This window comes from Manacus vitellinus, unplaced genomic scaffold, assembly GCF_001715985.3.
Source record: "Manacus vitellinus isolate BGI_N305 unplaced genomic scaffold, ASM171598v3 scaffold_7_pilon, whole genome shotgun sequence".
NCBI classification, from domain to species: Eukaryota; Metazoa; Chordata; class Aves; order Passeriformes; family Pipridae; genus Manacus; species Manacus vitellinus.
This window is the reverse complement of record NW_021940813.1, coordinates 7850205-7866903: the sequence shown is the minus strand read 5'-3', so window position 1 is coordinate 7866903 and position 16699 is coordinate 7850205. Positions and strand designations below refer to the sequence as shown.

At 36.5% G+C, this 16699-nt stretch overlaps 1 protein-coding gene across 2 annotated transcripts in view; it reads left to right on the top strand.

Moving 5' to 3' along the window:
• The window catches only part of IL1RAPL1 (interleukin 1 receptor accessory protein like 1), a 689617-nt gene that overhangs the window by 663872 nt on the left and 9046 nt on the right, over positions 1 to 16699 (top strand). For both annotated transcript variants that reach the window (XM_018084251.2, XM_018084252.2), the window contains one exon: positions 8505 to 8648. In XM_018084251.2, coding sequence (XP_017939740.1) covers positions 8505 to 8648 — 144 coding nt within the window. The remainder of the gene's footprint in view (positions 1 to 8504; positions 8649 to 16699) is intronic.

The window sequence follows — 16699 nt, the reverse complement described above, 5'->3', positions numbered from 1 at the left end:
TAACAGGCCCTGAAAGGGCAAGAAGTCCAGAGTCTAACTCACTAGCAAAACCCTGAATGCATCTTCCTTAATCTTCCCACTCGTCAGCCCAGCAGGAACACACACTCTCCTCACAGAAACCACAAGCAGGATCCATCAAATGGTGGTCCCTATCACAAACCAGTGCCTGGCACATTCAGACGGAGAGAGGGGGCTTCTGCTCTTTCCCTGACGTGGTACTGGAATGGATAGCCAGAGCCTCTCCTTTCCCGAAATCAATTAATTTCAGGAAGGGAGCAGAACATAATGCCCCCAACTCCAACACCACTTGTGCAGGAAAAGTGAACCTCGTTTCAGCATCCGGCACCGGGAGAAGGCTGGAACGCCTCGTACCTCCCTCTAGTGTGGACACCGGTGCTCTGCATCTCGGGGAGCTGAGCCCTTATTTTCTCCTGAGCTTCTTTTGCTTTCTGGTGCAAGTAGAGAAAGCCTATGATCTATGTTTTTCTGTTGCCAGCTAACCATTTTTAGACTCCTAAATTTCCTCAGATGCTGTGCATAGGGAGCATTTAACTCGAAGCTAAAGGCAGTAGAGCATTTTAAGCATGACAATGAAAATGCTGTTTCCTTTTCTTGTTCATTCCTACAAAATTTGTCCAATAGATAATCAGAAAAAGAGAGGGATCAGAACTCAGGAGATTTAACTCTCATTCCTTTCCTCCAGCTTTTGACCAAATCCGTTTCACCTTTACAGTAATCAAGTTTTTTTCTCTTTTGTCTAAGAAAAAAAAATCTACTTGTTATAATCTAAGACTGATTTTGTTACTTACTGGTGATAGCTACCATCGATCATCTGTAGCAGTTCAGGCTAATCTTCATCCAGGTAGGGGAACCTTCTAGAAATTAATTTTTAGAGTGATACTGACAGCAGCTAAGCACAAATTTATTAATAACAGACCACATATTGAAAATAAGATGTGGTGGATCACACACTATAATTCTATTTTTTTCCATTTTTTTTCAATTAAAGAAGAAAAGCCCGTAGTCTATCAATGTAGTAGATAAAAATGTAATGCATAAGGAAAAAGAATGCTCTTCTGCATTTTTATATATTGACAAGTATGTCTTCCATGCTGGATCACTGTCCTCGTAGTCTCATTTAATCATAGAGTGTGTTGTAAATACAGAATATTATCTAATTACGTGATTATTTTCTGGAAATTCTTCTCTGCATGTCTGCAAGCAGAACTCTAAAGCAAAATAATGTCAAATATTATTTTGTCATTATTCTTGAAATAGTATTGATATTATTTTAAAAGCTTAGTAATATACCTGTATTTTTCCTGGGACAGACACCAGAACTAAGAGCAGGTAACATACTTTTATACATTTTTTTCAAAGAATCTACTACTATTTCTTCCCATTTTCACAGTATTATCTGATTTCCTATCCAGGGCTTTTATATTTTGATTTGTTTTCCCCTCTCATAGGTGTTCTCAATGGACATATATGGATTTTGTTGACTATGAGTTAATGAAGAATAGTTAAAATCAGGGGGTTTTTTCCTATCAGGACAAAAAACCCCATATTTTCACTGATACATATTGTTTAGATAAAGAGATTTAATCTGAAATTGCCCATGAGAATATACATTTGAAAAATATAGAAGTTAATATTTCCTAGATGGAATGTGTATTGAGGAAACAAGTAGGTAGACATACTTTGAACTCACCACTTATTAGTGCATAAACATCATATTAATATTTCCTGTACAATATAATGGTAAATTCAGAATAGAAAGTAATTCTGAGTTCTCTGGTTATTAATGATACTGAATTACTGATAAGCACCTTAAATTACAGTGTCATTCACGTAATAGTGTAAATCTGGTTTATTACTGAAAGACTTGAATGTGCTAAGTTTTTGATCTCATGAGCATTTTCAATCACTAGGACATGATTTCACACAGTGATGAGTGACAAGACTTAAAAGAGAAAAGAAACTGGTTCTTTTCTAACCTCTACAAAGAAACTGCAGGTGTTATTTCTCACTTTCCACAAGGCTTTACAATGCTGCTGAAATTTCTGCATAGAAACTCAACACGTGAAATATGAGAGCAGTGAGCCTTATATTTCAGCTTCTGTTACTTGGTCCTAATTACTTGACCATTGCAGCAAATCTCAATGGAAGCAGAACTGTTGTAGAGCTCTGATCCACTTGGTCAGTTAAAACTTACACATGTATATCTTCCAGTGTATAAAGCCTTCAGTTTTCATTCTACACTGCGGGAAAAGCTTTTCTGAGATCCTCAACGGCTTTTAGAATTGGAATTGAAATTGGGTTGGACTTGATGGAAATTGATTTTTCATCCACCTATGTCCATTGAAGAAGTCTTTGGGTTATCACTGTGCTCAGCAGTGCAAAGGTTTGTTCACTCAAGAGGTTCATGACATAGGACCAAAAGCCAAATATCAACTCCCTTCTGTCCCAAATCTAACCAAAAGTGACTGTTCTTTCTACACTCAGTCTCATCTAAAATCAGTCAAGGAAGAAGAATACTAGAGACCTCTGCTTGACAGAAACTCTTCATAAGACCATTGTCTTAATCAGTAAGGTTTTCCTCATCTCATAGAAAATTGTACTAAGACAATTCCAGTAAGAAGGTTAGTAAGATTACTCAGCACGTTCCTAAATCTAACTTTCCTCTGACGAATCTTACTTCTGACAATCTGTCAAACAAGTTGGTTTGTTTAACAGATTCCTTTTTAAAACAACTTCTGTTCCACATTTATCACAGTTCTTCTCTTTATGTAACTTCTAAGTGCAATTCTAACCTTGATTGGCAAGGACAAAAATATTTTAGAATAAAATGTCACAAATTGTTCCCATAACCCATGCAGAGCTAAATTATTCATTAATGCTATCCTCAGAAAAAAATGTAAACAGTATGTTTTACAATCTTACATCCTTGGAACTCGGTAGTCAATTTTTTCCCCACATTTTTAGCAGCTCCAAGCTTTTTACATTAATTTCTTTCAGAAGATCTAAAAAAAGTAATTGTGTGGGCTCTCTGACTTCTGTAGTGCAATAAGCAAATAGAAGCTCTTTTAATCAGGAAGGTTTTAAGTCATACACAATTTATTAATTCTGGGAGACTAACCAGACATTACTGCAGTTCCACACCATGACACTTCTTTCCTTCAACCTATGTTATAAACTGCCTTTAAAATGCAGTGTTATGTATTTAAATGTAGTAAACTTCATTTTACTTTCAACTGTATTTTTTCCAACCTTATCCTCTTTTGAGCTAACATACTGTTGGAGATAATCAGTGTAATTATTCTCCTGCTGGGAACAGGTATCCTGCACTTCTCAGAAGAAATAAAAATGTCATCAGTAAGAATATACTTCTATTATAACAATTTACCGACTCTCTTCTAATAACACTGGAAATCCAACAGCAGCAAGGCTCAGATATCCTGCCTGCCATACTAACAAAGAGCTTAACAAGACCCCTGTCTTGCATTTGCACACATATATGCGTATGTATATATAATCCCAAACCTGACCAACTCTTTTTCATACACAAATCAGGAATATACATTATTTATTGATATAAAAAAATAATACAAGATAACTAGGTCTCAATAGCTCTAATAAATAAAATGAAACTACTGCATTGAAAACCGTATTGAAAACCACAACTAAATTTAGCTAGCTTCAGTGAACTCTGCAGACATCTACAGGCACACATAGCCTATACTGGCAGAAGGTATATACTTTGTGCTAAGAAATGATTTCATAATCAAGCTAATGAATAGCCCAAGTCTGTTTCTACTGTTATCAGAACTATTATTGTCCTACAATATCCATCTGTAACTATTCACAACAGTACTCATAAGGCCATCCAGGTACCCTAAGCACAAACAGATTTTGTTTGGCAATTTGAAACAAACAAAAATCCTAAAAAGTAGTGACTAGATTTTATATATATGCAGTATGCATATTGGATATGCATACGGTGTATAAAGCTGTGTTTCCATATGCTCAGCTTTGGGAAGGTAATTTGTTTTACAGCAATGCCATAATGAATACTGTACTAAAAAGGAGGAAAAAAAAAAAAAAAGAAAAGGAAAAAATGCACATACTTCTCCATTTTAAAGCTGTATTTGTTTCTTTGTTACTAACCTAAATTCTGCTTAGTCTTTACTGCTGATGTCTGAAATGACACTCAGTCAAGTATTCCTGTGTTAGCCACCTTCCTTCTTTAGAAGAAACACACCCATTCATAACCAAAGTTGTATGTAACAACACATCAGTCCCTGCTCCCCTTCCAAATTATATTATCTCTACATTTCCTTTAATAATTGAAGTCTATGAAAGTATATCTAAACAAACTGAAAATTGCCTCTAACCAAAGCATATCTCTGTGAGTTAAATCATCAAAGACAAGCAGAGAACAGAAATCAGTTTAGGCCACAAAGTTGCAACAATTTATTTATGTGCTAACCTGAAACTGTGTTAATAGTCCCGTTGACTTCAGAGGAATTACTTATAGTCCATGAAGTTGAGCAATCTGTGTAAGTGATTGCAAAATTGAAACCTTAGATAGACTGTAATTGGATTTTGAAAAAGGCTCGGAAACCGAATGCACAGCTATAAATCACATGTCCTTGAACAAGGAGTTATATATCACAAAAAAAAAAAAAAAAAATGTTTGAAATATAATTATTTTTCTTAGTAGCTCAGCTGTGAGGACTAATTAATGAATAAAATTAATTTCAAATTATCACAGATCATGTAATGTAAAGTCCCTGAAGCATGTCATATATAAGTCAAAAGATATGAATCTTTGACAGACAATTTTATTTACTTTCTTGTTACAACTCCAGCTACAGTAAGTGAATTACCTGCATGACCCAGGGAAAGAAAGTTTATCAAATATTAGAGCCAGGTGAAGACCAAAGATATATATTACAAATGTGCCAAATAATTATAAAAGTATAAAATGAGTGCATTTATTTATTACCAGTTATGTCATGCTAGATATTTGGAGAGGACACGTGCTTTGTTTTAATTAGCTGTCTTTTTCACTGGGTTCCTTGGGTAAAGCCTCCTGCTAAGGGTAAATAATGTAGCCATTGGTCAAAATGCTTGTAACAAATCTTGTTTTAAATTGAAGCTATTTATTCAGAACACAATCTACTACTACTGCAGTAATCAATGTGTTTTCCCTTGGAGTAGAACTGCTCCTGTGCTACTGGAGGACTACTGTTAATTGCCTGTAACTAAATGATTGCTGTGCTTCTGGATGTAACTTTCTGGCAACTCGTTTTTTAACAGAATGTCTGTCCCCCTAAGGGTTAACCAAGTAATTTTCCTCTACTTTTTTCTGTGTTCAGTCTCACCTACTTAAGGAGGACCAGGTCTATAATTTGAGCAACACAACATAGAGGCTAAATTTTCATTTTTTGTCTCTCCCTTCTGATGTGGACTTGTGCTGAAATTGAATATTTTCAATATGTAGCCACTACAGCAAACTTGAATTTTAGCAGGAAAAACAGATCACACTTGAAAGGGAGTATATTCCTGCTGCAGCAACTGGATGCTCAAATCAGAATGAAAAAGGCAGAATAAAACAGCAGAAAAAAATGTTATTGTGAAGGTAACCATATGTTCTAACCTTGCTGTACGCTTAATTCAGCTTTAACAGTCACTATATCACTCTGAAATTGTTGAGATACACATCACCAACACCCCTAGCGTTCACAGAGCACCTTTCAGGAATAACCTCTCCTAGGAAGAAGCCAGAGCACCTTCCCCAATTCACACTGGTAAAACCAAGGCAAAGAAATGTGAAATGGTTTCAGTCACCTGAGGGGCCAACAGCAGAGGCAAGACTGAGCATTCTGCTTCTCACACCTTGAGTTCAGCTCATCATGGGGTAACACTGTTCCCAAAAACCCTGTGGCAGATTAGAGCCAGCAAGTGGGCCCTTAGGGCACGGTTTAGCATCCTGCAGAAACACAAACTCAAGGCCTGAAAACAATCAACTTAGCATGACACTGTGCTCAGGACAATCCATCCTGCCTTCCACAGTGCTGCAGAGATGTAGCTGTTCCACTTCCAGCACTTTGGGGGTTGGCTCAGGCATCTGTAGGGCTGGGTGTAAGGATGCAGCAGTCTGCTGGGCTAACCACTGCCCTCTCTGCCTCTAAACCCCGACAAACAGCACCCAAGACAGGGAACAAACATGAGCTGAAAGATGTTGTCCAGCACAGAGGAAAAAAATAGCTTGCTATGTTAGATCAATAGACCATGAAACCTACATTGCAAAAAAATCTGTTTAAGAAAGAATCACTTCATCCTTGTCCTCAGAAGCAATCACAATGGGCTCAGCAGCAGCACGTGAAAAGGTAATTGCTAGTACGTTTCAGGTTGAGTTAGAGAATTTTGTTGTTTGCTTTGATTGCCTAATTAAGGACAGCTTTGTGTGGCTTCACATAAATTTTACTGAAGGAAGCATATAGGTATAATCTTATTTTATGGGGGAAAAGATAACTAAGAGGACTGATGGCAAAAGTGATGCAGTGCATTAGTCTGATTTCATGCACAGTGACAGACAGCAGATGACTACTGGCAGTTATTTTTTTTTTTCATCTAATCTCAAAATCATTAGTTTAGGAAAAACTTCCCTTTTCCAGTTGTAAAGTTTTTCTTTCCCTTTAATGAGTCATAACAGCAGGCACATAAATAGAGAATTTTGTGCCTGGGAACCTGATATATTAAAGCCTTTCTTCTAGTTACCATTGAACAGCTGCATCACCTGTAGTACAAAATGATAAACAGAGTATAGTAAGTCAGTGCAGAGTAATTTCCATTTCCATTTATATTCTAAAATATTGTATTACTTGTCTATGCAAACAATTTTTTATGGGTGTTTTTAATAACATTCCCCTCTCTGGACCAGAAAAGTATTGAAGTCTGAAATAACCATGTCAGTCTTAAAAATATCTAACACAAAGGAGTTTCCAGCACAGTTTTGGAGAGAATGACATGGAATATAAATGCCTTTTTATTTTATTTTATTACATTTTTAGTGTCTTCTAGAGAGTAATGAAATCTTCTTACAGTTGCCTCAAAATAGTAAAAAAAAAAGTGTGTGATTCTCAGTGGACACTGTCAAAATAAATGGAATTGTCACTTTCTCCTCTAACCTTTTATTTCTCTAATTGAATTGCATTGTGCTGGATTATAATATCTGCACAACCACACACACACATTTTAAAAAAAAAGGTTAGTTCTGGGCTACCCTGCTTCACTCAGACAGAAACTGCCCACTGGAAGGGGATACTGTGAAAATAACACAGAACTGGTCTTGCTCCAGCACAGATTTTTTTTATGAACCAAACTCTGCATCTTAGATTTGCAAGATTTGGTTTTTTTAATTCCTCAAAACTGAGTGATTTGGAAAAGTATGGAAAGTCTTAACATTTGCCACCTATTGCTCATTTCAAAGTAAAAAATTGTTCATAACTCTCCTTCTTCTCCCATCCTCCTTTTTTAACACTGCCAATTTTCAGCCACTGAGCAAATGAAAACTATCAACAAGATGGAAACCACGTAGCTCTGTGAGCTTCCTTGAGTGTGCAACACTTAAAACTAAGGGAGATGAAAGTCCATGATAGCATATTGCTTTTGCCTTGATAAGTGGCTCCACTACTGGTGGTAGGCAGTTTTTGACCACATTTGACCGGAGTCCCCCACCTCAGGAACAGAGTTACATGGTGGTGACCCCAATCCATCATGTGAGCAGACTGCAGTAAAGACACCAGTGCGTTAGGCTGAGTGGGAATGTCGGAACAGATGAATCGAGATGGTTTGCTGTGACTACACATAAACTAAGCCCATTGGGGGAAAGGTGAGAATAAAGATGAAATGTAGATCTCTGGGAAACTGTGTTGAAGATGTGAACATATAATTGAGATGTAGAGCTGCAGGGTTCCTTGGGTAATTTGTCTTCACATGTCTTGAGTTTTTTGGGTTTTGATTTTTTTATCTTTACTCAGGAAAAAATAATCAAAGTCGTAGTACGGTCTTGTCCAGTAGACTAAAATTCATCCTATTTGTATGTGGAATAAGGGAGAAGCTGGTTTTGCATTATAGTCCCTAAAAAGGAAATATTCACATCTAATGCCATTGTAAGTCAAACATCAACATTTATCTGTGTAAAGCAAACTGTGATCTATCTACAGAAAGAGAAGAGTTATCAAACGTATCATGTATATGCACATATTCATGCACATACATACATGCCCAGCAATTTTCAGAGAAAAAACAGTTTATAGAAGAAAAAACAAAAAAATACTATTATGTGTTTCTTCAAGGGCCCTATAATGAAATGAATTCATAAATGACCCATCATTCATTATTTTATTTTAATGTTTAACAGAAGTGCGAGGTCTGCTGCTAATCTTTCTGTGGTTTGGAACGTGGTTGTTACTGCATTTTGTAATTCTTTGCAGAGCTGATGTACACAGTTGAGCTTGCTGGTGGGCTTGGTGCTATTCTGCTGCTGCTTGTTTGTTTAGTGACTATCTACAAGTGTTACAAGATAGAGATTATGCTCTTCTACAGGAACCATTTTGGAGCTGAAGAACTAGATGGAGGTAAGGCAGCTTCTTAGTATGTTTTCTACTTTCTAAGAATTATTGTCTTTTATTTCTCTCCACCAAGGCCCAGATTTCATTTCAGTTCAAGATGTGGTAACAACTGCAATTTTTATTTCTCACTGCATTAGGCACTTACTTGAATACACTTTCCTCATACACCACATAAGCTCAATAACTGCTGAGCTGTACATGCTGCTCTCCGGAGCTCCAGAAGACATCCATGTCTTTTCAATTCTTATTTCCAACACTGAATGTAAACCAACAACATTGATGCATTGAAGATTTTCACTTTCTGTCGGTACTGAAAGCCAGCTTCATTTCTGCATGAGCTAGGGAGTGTCCTCCCTAATTGTATTCAACAAAGAGGTAGAGGCTGAAGTGAATCTCAATTTACTGCTTGTTTAAACTGATCCATTTCAATAAACTGTACTGAGTGTTTGGGAATGTACCCAGCAGTTCTTGTTCTTGAGTTCATTTACTTAATCACTGAGAGAGCTGCTAATGGTCATTAAAGTTGTTCTGTGATTCAAGCACACCCAGACTAAACAAAAGTAATTCTCAATGTATGCACCAACTCTGTCAAACATATACGTGCATTTTCTTTTCTTTTCTTCTCTTTTTAAGCACTGAAGAAAAAGGTCTTATTTACCTCTAGCCCTACTAATCAAAATTGCTGTTGAACAGTGAACAGCTAACTGGGTTGAGCTGGAGGCTCTGGTTAATTAGATTTGATTTCTCAGGTCAGAGTTCCTGATGTTTTGTGCTACCACTATGTCTTTGGCGACAGGACCTTACTTTCTACAGAAATACTAATAAAAGTTATTTTACAGTTCCAGGTAACAGCTTGTAGGCAGAAGCCACTGTGACATATAAAAATAAATATGTACTGATAAACAAGTGATGGCCAAATCTGTCACTGATAAGGGAGAAGAGCAACAGCAGAATTACAAGTCATTATATAAGAGAAGAATTCCATAATAAACTCACTTGGGAATGACCCATTTCTGCCTTCCACCTAAAAATGCACAAGCATTCAAAATAGAAAATGCTCAAAACAACAAGCCCAAGAACATTAGAACATTTTGTAACCTTCTAGAGGATTTACAAAAAGATGCATTAATATAGCAGCTCAGTGGGGAAAAAAAAAGTCAGGTTATTATATTTATTTTACAGAAAAGGAAACTGAGGCCCAGGGGGACTGTGAGTCATGGAGGATTTTGACAGACACTTTCTTTTTTATCTTTTTTTTTTCAGAAACTGAGATCCACTCCTCTCTACAAACTGGCTGCCAGTTTAAATGGGCATGCTTACTTGCATAAATTGTGTGAATTTAATAATAGTCATATGCAGAAAAAGTGACTTAAAATAATAATAGTTTAAATAGATGAAATATAATGTTTTCTCTCTCAGTATCAGTAATTCTTACTTTTATAGCTGTCATTTATCTTTATCTCAAATCATTCCAATTCATTTGCAAACTTACTCTGCCAGGTGTTATACTCTTGTCTCTGTCTTGTCCCATCCCAGACACTGGTCACCTGGGAACAACAATGCTTGAATCATACATTTTAAACATTTTTTAAAAAGTGACCTCTAAAGGGTACTATTCTGTGATTCAAAAGAAGGAAAACCAATATCCATTCAGTTTATCCTTCTGAGCAAAGGTCACTATTATAGAAGGTCAAGCATGGATTCTCCTTAGAAGACCAATGCAAACACTGATAGATTGGATGCTAAACCATGGCAATATAAGAAAAAAAATACTACTTACAGATTGCTAATGAAAACATTGAGCTTCTACTTTGTTTACTGTACTAGCAACATAGATAAAACCCATTCTGCCAAAGAAGGGACTGCAGCTGGACGTTTTACTCCGTCTCTTCCACTTACAGTCGTGCAAAACAAAGAGGACGGAGAGAAAATGTCCCAAAGAAACCAAGCCATGGCTTGTGTAGAAATAAATTGCAGATATACACTGAGATCTTTTCCTTTGCCTTAGTTTGTTATTGACAGACACAAAATGCTGAACTCTAAAATCTTATTCTAACCACATCTCCTGTGGTGCAGCAGCAGAGTGCCCACATGCTATTCATAATTTACACCATGTTCTGTCATACTTCAGGACAGCCTGTAGATAAGGAAACATCAAATATAACAGTCGTCTTTTACGTGCACTTTATTGTACCCAGAGAGGATTTGAAACACTTTAAAGGTGAAGTCCAATTAAAATTTTCAATTGAAAATCTCTTTTAAAATTCAATGCTTCATTTCTTTCCTGATCAGAGAACAAACCCTTCAGGATGTCAAATCTCATCACAATTTCTCTTTCCTTTCCAAACCTTAGACACATCAGTTTTTCTCAGGCTAACTAACACACATTTCTGTGGGAGGCACAGGTAAGTTGTGAGAAGTATTTGAAAACGAAGTGTTTAACCCTTACAGCTAATTCAACTGAAATTATTACTTTCTGTAGGGGTACTGCAGATTAAGCAATTGATCACAGCTGTTGATTCCTCATTTCTCTAATTTACAGCTTTGAATTCACTATTTTTTTTTCCTTATCCTAGGGACTAGACTCTCCTTCTGCTTTTTTCTCTCTCCTGCAAACACTGCAGCTCTGTCCTGGGAATGGGAATTGAAGCCCCCTTTTTTGTTTTCATGGTTAATTTCCTGCCTTTCCTATAATATATAATATAATATATTATTATATTTGGAATATAATAATTTTATCACTTCTCCTCTCACTCCATGCCTGTGCTTTCCAACAACGTGGGAACTGACTCCACACCAGGGGATTACGTGATGGGCATGTGCTGTGTCCTTTAGTGCAGAGCAGCACAATGTGCTGGTTTAGTCAGGGCACCTCACCATGAATGTCTGACAGTTCCCCCCGTAGCTGGAGCACACAGTCAAGAGAAACATTCTGACCCCTGGCAAAACAGCAGGTGTTTAGCATGACCTTGCATTTCAGAGTTATAACTCACCACTACCTGTTTGGTGGTCAGAAACTCCAAAATTTGTTTAAAAGGAAAAATTCAGTTTAATATCTCTCTGCATACACAGTAAATATGGGACCCCGAAGTGCTGTGCAAACAAAGAAATGTCCAGTGCTATTCTGAAAACAACAAAATTTTCACAAATAGATACTACTGGGAACTTCAGAGGACTAATCATTGTCAAATGTCAGGCAACCTTTTTAGTTTTGCAGCTTTAAACTTAAAAGCTTATTTTAAAAAGCCTTGTCCATAAAGTACACTTTAGGGACTAACACGTTATTAGTGAAAGCCACTTTTAAAAGTGATGATTTCTTCTATTTTACTGTACAATGAGATCCAACAAAAGGGATTTTTATACCATATTCATTCTCTGTGGAGTGTTTTAGCAGTTGCTTTTTATGTATTTTTATCTTCCAAGGACCTTCTCTTGCTGTCGTTCCGAGTTTTTAAATTACTTTATGAAAAAAGTGTAGTACTTTAACTAACAGAGAAGAGTGAAAATGCAAATAACTATTTACAAGTACCTGCTATCAACACATGCCCTGACTTCTTTCCACCTTGCACTCGGTGACCTTAAAAGGCTATTTGTATCAGAAGATGTATCACCACTGTATAGCAATCTGCTCTTTGTCTACATATGAGCTGACTTCTTGTCACCCTAAAATCAATGGAAACTTCCCCATGATTTCACATGGGACAACTTTCTCCTTTGCTATACTGTTTCTGCTCACCAAATCATGCAAGGATTAGTCCCCAGGCATCACAGCAGATACAGCAAGGTGGGGGGGGGGGATTCAGACCACTTCTCTAAGTAGAGCCAGTTTTGATGCTGCCTTAGAGTGGACAGGAGGCTCAAAGTGACCAAAATAGCTATCTTCAATTTTTTCTTGCCATTTCAAGACCTGACAGGTTCCAGGGTATATGCGGATGCCAGTTTTAAGCTTTGTTATAAGGATAAATCCAGAAGTCTAAGATGACTGGTTGAACATGGTCAGATAGGCAAAATTACTCAAAATCATGAACTTCTACATGTGTTTACATTCCAAATTCCAGTTTCAGAGGAAAGAGCATATGGTACAGTTATCAATAGAAACAGTTTACAGGCATCTTCCCCTACCATTACGTGGGTCCATCGGTAATCATTTAAATTGATGGAAGTTTTTGTATGAAGGTATTAATAAGAAAGGATGAACACTATCATAAAAGAAAAAAAAAAATAGATTAGGATGCTGGCAAAAAAGTAGCAACTAAAGACACAGTCTGACCAAATTTGTTGCAAATAGTTTTGTAATGGAATTCACATAAATATCCTTTCTCACAGCTATGCTGACTAGAGGTCAAGCTTAAGGCTCAAGAAAAAATAAAAGCTGTAGGCAGCTGATAACTAGAAAGTGAGAGCTTTGCTTAACTGCTTGCATGATGACCTTCACAAAGATTCTTGGTGCCTTTAAGCCCCATCAACTATTTTTCCTGTTGATCAGGAGCTCACCATGGTGTTCTCAGTCTCATTCTCAGCTTTTCTTGCCATGGAAACCTTGGTGAATTTAAGGATGACACAGCTTCTGTCCACCTGAGGTGCCAGCAGGGAAGGTAACCAGGCCCAGACCTGAGAAGTTTCTCTGAGTTTCACTTTCAGTTCTGAAAGTGGCTACTTTTATTAATTTATTTATGTATTTATTTTTTTTTATTTCCACCACATTGTTGAAATAAAACTAAGCGCTCCTCATGAGATTAAAATGTGCCACTGCTGAGCTCTCTCAGTTCAGGAAATCTTGTTTGGATTTGGTATATGACATCTATACTAACTATTTCATGGCTGGGATGGCTGCCCTTTCTTGGGAGATGAGTTTCTACTCTTGCTGAGGGGAAGCAAATCAATGCTCAAATTAGGAGATTGATGAAAGTCTTTCTTCCTTGATGTCTCTGTTCCACCTGGGAGTCCTTAAGTAATCACGATTTTTGTCCTTGCTATCATTTAGCTGCAAAAGACTATCAAGGTTCATGGATAAAACCTATGGGATTGCCCACATAATATCTTATTAACTGCCCAGGACAAGAGCAGACAAGATATACTTCTCAGTGGCTTCCTGGGTTTCATCCCAGTGAGGCTCTTAAGCAGTAAGGAATGGTAATGCTTGGAGATTCTTAAGGTTTCTGTATGACTAAGTTGTTAACTTCCAAATATAACTTTTACAATTGGTTTAAGCACCACCAAAGCACTTGTGTTAATAATTATGCTATGCAGGTATAGCAAGAGTGAAATTACTGCTGAAATTAGTGACTTTGCAATTACAGAATCTTCCCTGGGGACCCACAAAATAAGTTTGCAATAGCAACCTCACCACTTGCTTATGTATTCTTATTGGCTATTGGCAAATTGTGGTGATAAGAAATCCTGCTCTATGAATATCAATTTAAAATTCTATTAAAATCACCTGAGAAAAATGGAGCTTTCTTCTTTCTAAATATTACTGGTTAAAAAAATGGATTTTCCTGTTATTTAATTACAATTTTATTGCTGGAAAACTGCTTCTCTTCTTGTTTATGCCATTTATTTATATCTGAAATGCCATTCAAACAATAAAAACTCGATTTATGTCTCCACTGAATATGGTGTTTTCTAGATTCTGTGCATGAGACATGCTAATTCAAAGGAAAATTCCTGCTTTTTTCTCTCTTCCTATTTCATAGCATCTGAACTATATCTATAATACGCATATATCTTAAAAAATAAAATAAAATATCACCAAGAACATCTTTAGATTCCAAACTAAGAGATCGTTACAGATTAGAAAGTTTGGATTTAAAGTAGAAAAAAAAAAGACTACCATATGTGAATTGATGAAGACTGAGATATCTCCTGTTGCTCAACCAGCTTGCTAAGCTTTGAAGATTTTTTTTTATTGAAGGACAAATCATGTTGCAGATTTCTGAGGTAGGTGCGATGAACACAGCATACTGGCATCTGATTTCAAGAATCATAGATTGAAAGCCTGTTTCCCAGCTATTTCTCCCTTGGTTTTGTTTATATCTGTAGTGCTTTACTTAACTTTTTGCTTTTGATCAAGGCTGTCTTAGCTCCGGTTTTCAAAATCCTTTACACAGGCCTAAGAAACAAGCGCTGTTGCTAAGATAACAGATCTAAGAAATATATCTAAAATTAAGCATGTAATTTATACAGGTTGTTGCTTTATATAGACAACAGGTTAGCAAAGGCATATAGTGCTTTTAGAAAACTCCACAAAAGAGTATGGTGAAATAAACACTTGAAGAAAAGCACCAAGATCAGTGTTTACAGAGCCATAGTGCTGTCTACTCTCTTATATGAATCTGAATCATGGGTCATCTACTGCCACCACCTGCGTCTCCTAGAACACTTCCATCAACACTGCCTTTGTACAATCCTAAACATCCACTGGTCAGATTATATGACCAATACATCTGTTCTAGAACAAGCAGCAGTCACAAGTATCGAGGCCATGTTACTGATAACGCAGCTGTGTTGGGCAGGGCACGTCTCCAGGATGAAGGACCACCGCCTCCCTAAGATCTTGCTTTATGGTGAACTTGCCACTGGCTGCTGCAAGAGAGGAACCCCGAAGAAAAGATACAAGGACTCCCTGAAACAACATCTCAGCCTTGGCCATATTGATCGTCTTAACTGGTCTACTCTGGCCTCAAATCAGGAGACCTGGAGACACACCATCTACGACGCTGCCGTTTCCTTTGAGAACACACGCAGGATCACTCTCGAGGAGAAAAGACAACACAGAAAGAATCGTATCCTGCTGAATACACCACCTAAGGAGTCTTTCTGCTGTGCCTTTTGCAATCGATATGTCTGTCTCATATTGGCCTCATAAGCCACCAGCGTGCCTGTAACAAACTTGGATAGAGCCTTCCCAAATCTTCGTTTGCGAAGCCCAGCCATGATGCTGATGCTGATGCTTTATATTGTTTGTTTTGTTTAATTAGGACCATGATAAGCACATTGTGTCTTGACAGCTTTTATTAAGAAATTTCTTTAATATAGATAAAAACTATATCTTTTCATTTTCAGAGTTTACATTACACTCTTTTTTGTGTTTCTTTCTGCTTTTTAATACAGTAGCTAATTTCTTGCAGTCTTTCAGAGATAACTACTATGCTATGCTAAATTTCCAGCTGTGTAGTTGTCATTCAGTCTTTCAATATCTACTAATAATACTTTTTTTCTTAGTTTGGTGTTTGACTTGAAAACAAATCATAGTAACCAAGAGAATAATTTAAATTCATTATTTTTTAATATTCTGAAACCCTTATAAGGACTTCTGAGTTTTCATATCTGTCAGGAGCAACTTCTAATATTAATGTTTCATCAGGTTTTTATATTGAATCTACAGTGTCTTCAATTGCAGTGATAAACTTAAGCTTTCATGTTAATGAGAATATTGAGAAACATTTGAAATGGACTCTTCATTTAGTTGGGAACACAAAATCAGACTAAATATAAGATAAAATATCCTTTAATAATAAGTTATTCAGTTTAAATATATAATATTCTATCTTATGTATCTATCAATGACATTTTTTAGCTGTAATTTTAGAAAACCAGGGAAAATATAATTTACTTATTTTGGACTTGAAATCATATCACTCTATTACTTTTTGGCTGGATTTTTATCTAGCAGGAATCACTCCTAATTTTCAAGAAACATTCAATGCAGCATTAATATCTTGGGATTTTCATAAATGTTCATATGGAATCAACTTTGAAATTGGCATTTATTTTATTTTTTCAAGTTCTTTAGGCTTCCAAAATTCAATATGGCTTCATGGAATTTATAAAAAAAAATTAAAAAAAAAAAAAGAAAAAAGAAACAATTGATTTAATAGTTTTATAAACCTGCCAATTAGGACAATGAACTTTGTATTTTTTCCTGGTCTCTGATGTGCTGAGAAGACTCCAGATCCTCTTTAGAAGTGATTACGTTCCTTTAAGCTCTTCCGCAGTGTTGCATTTACAAAATTTCTCTCTAATTCAACATTGCTCACTCTACACAATGATATGAA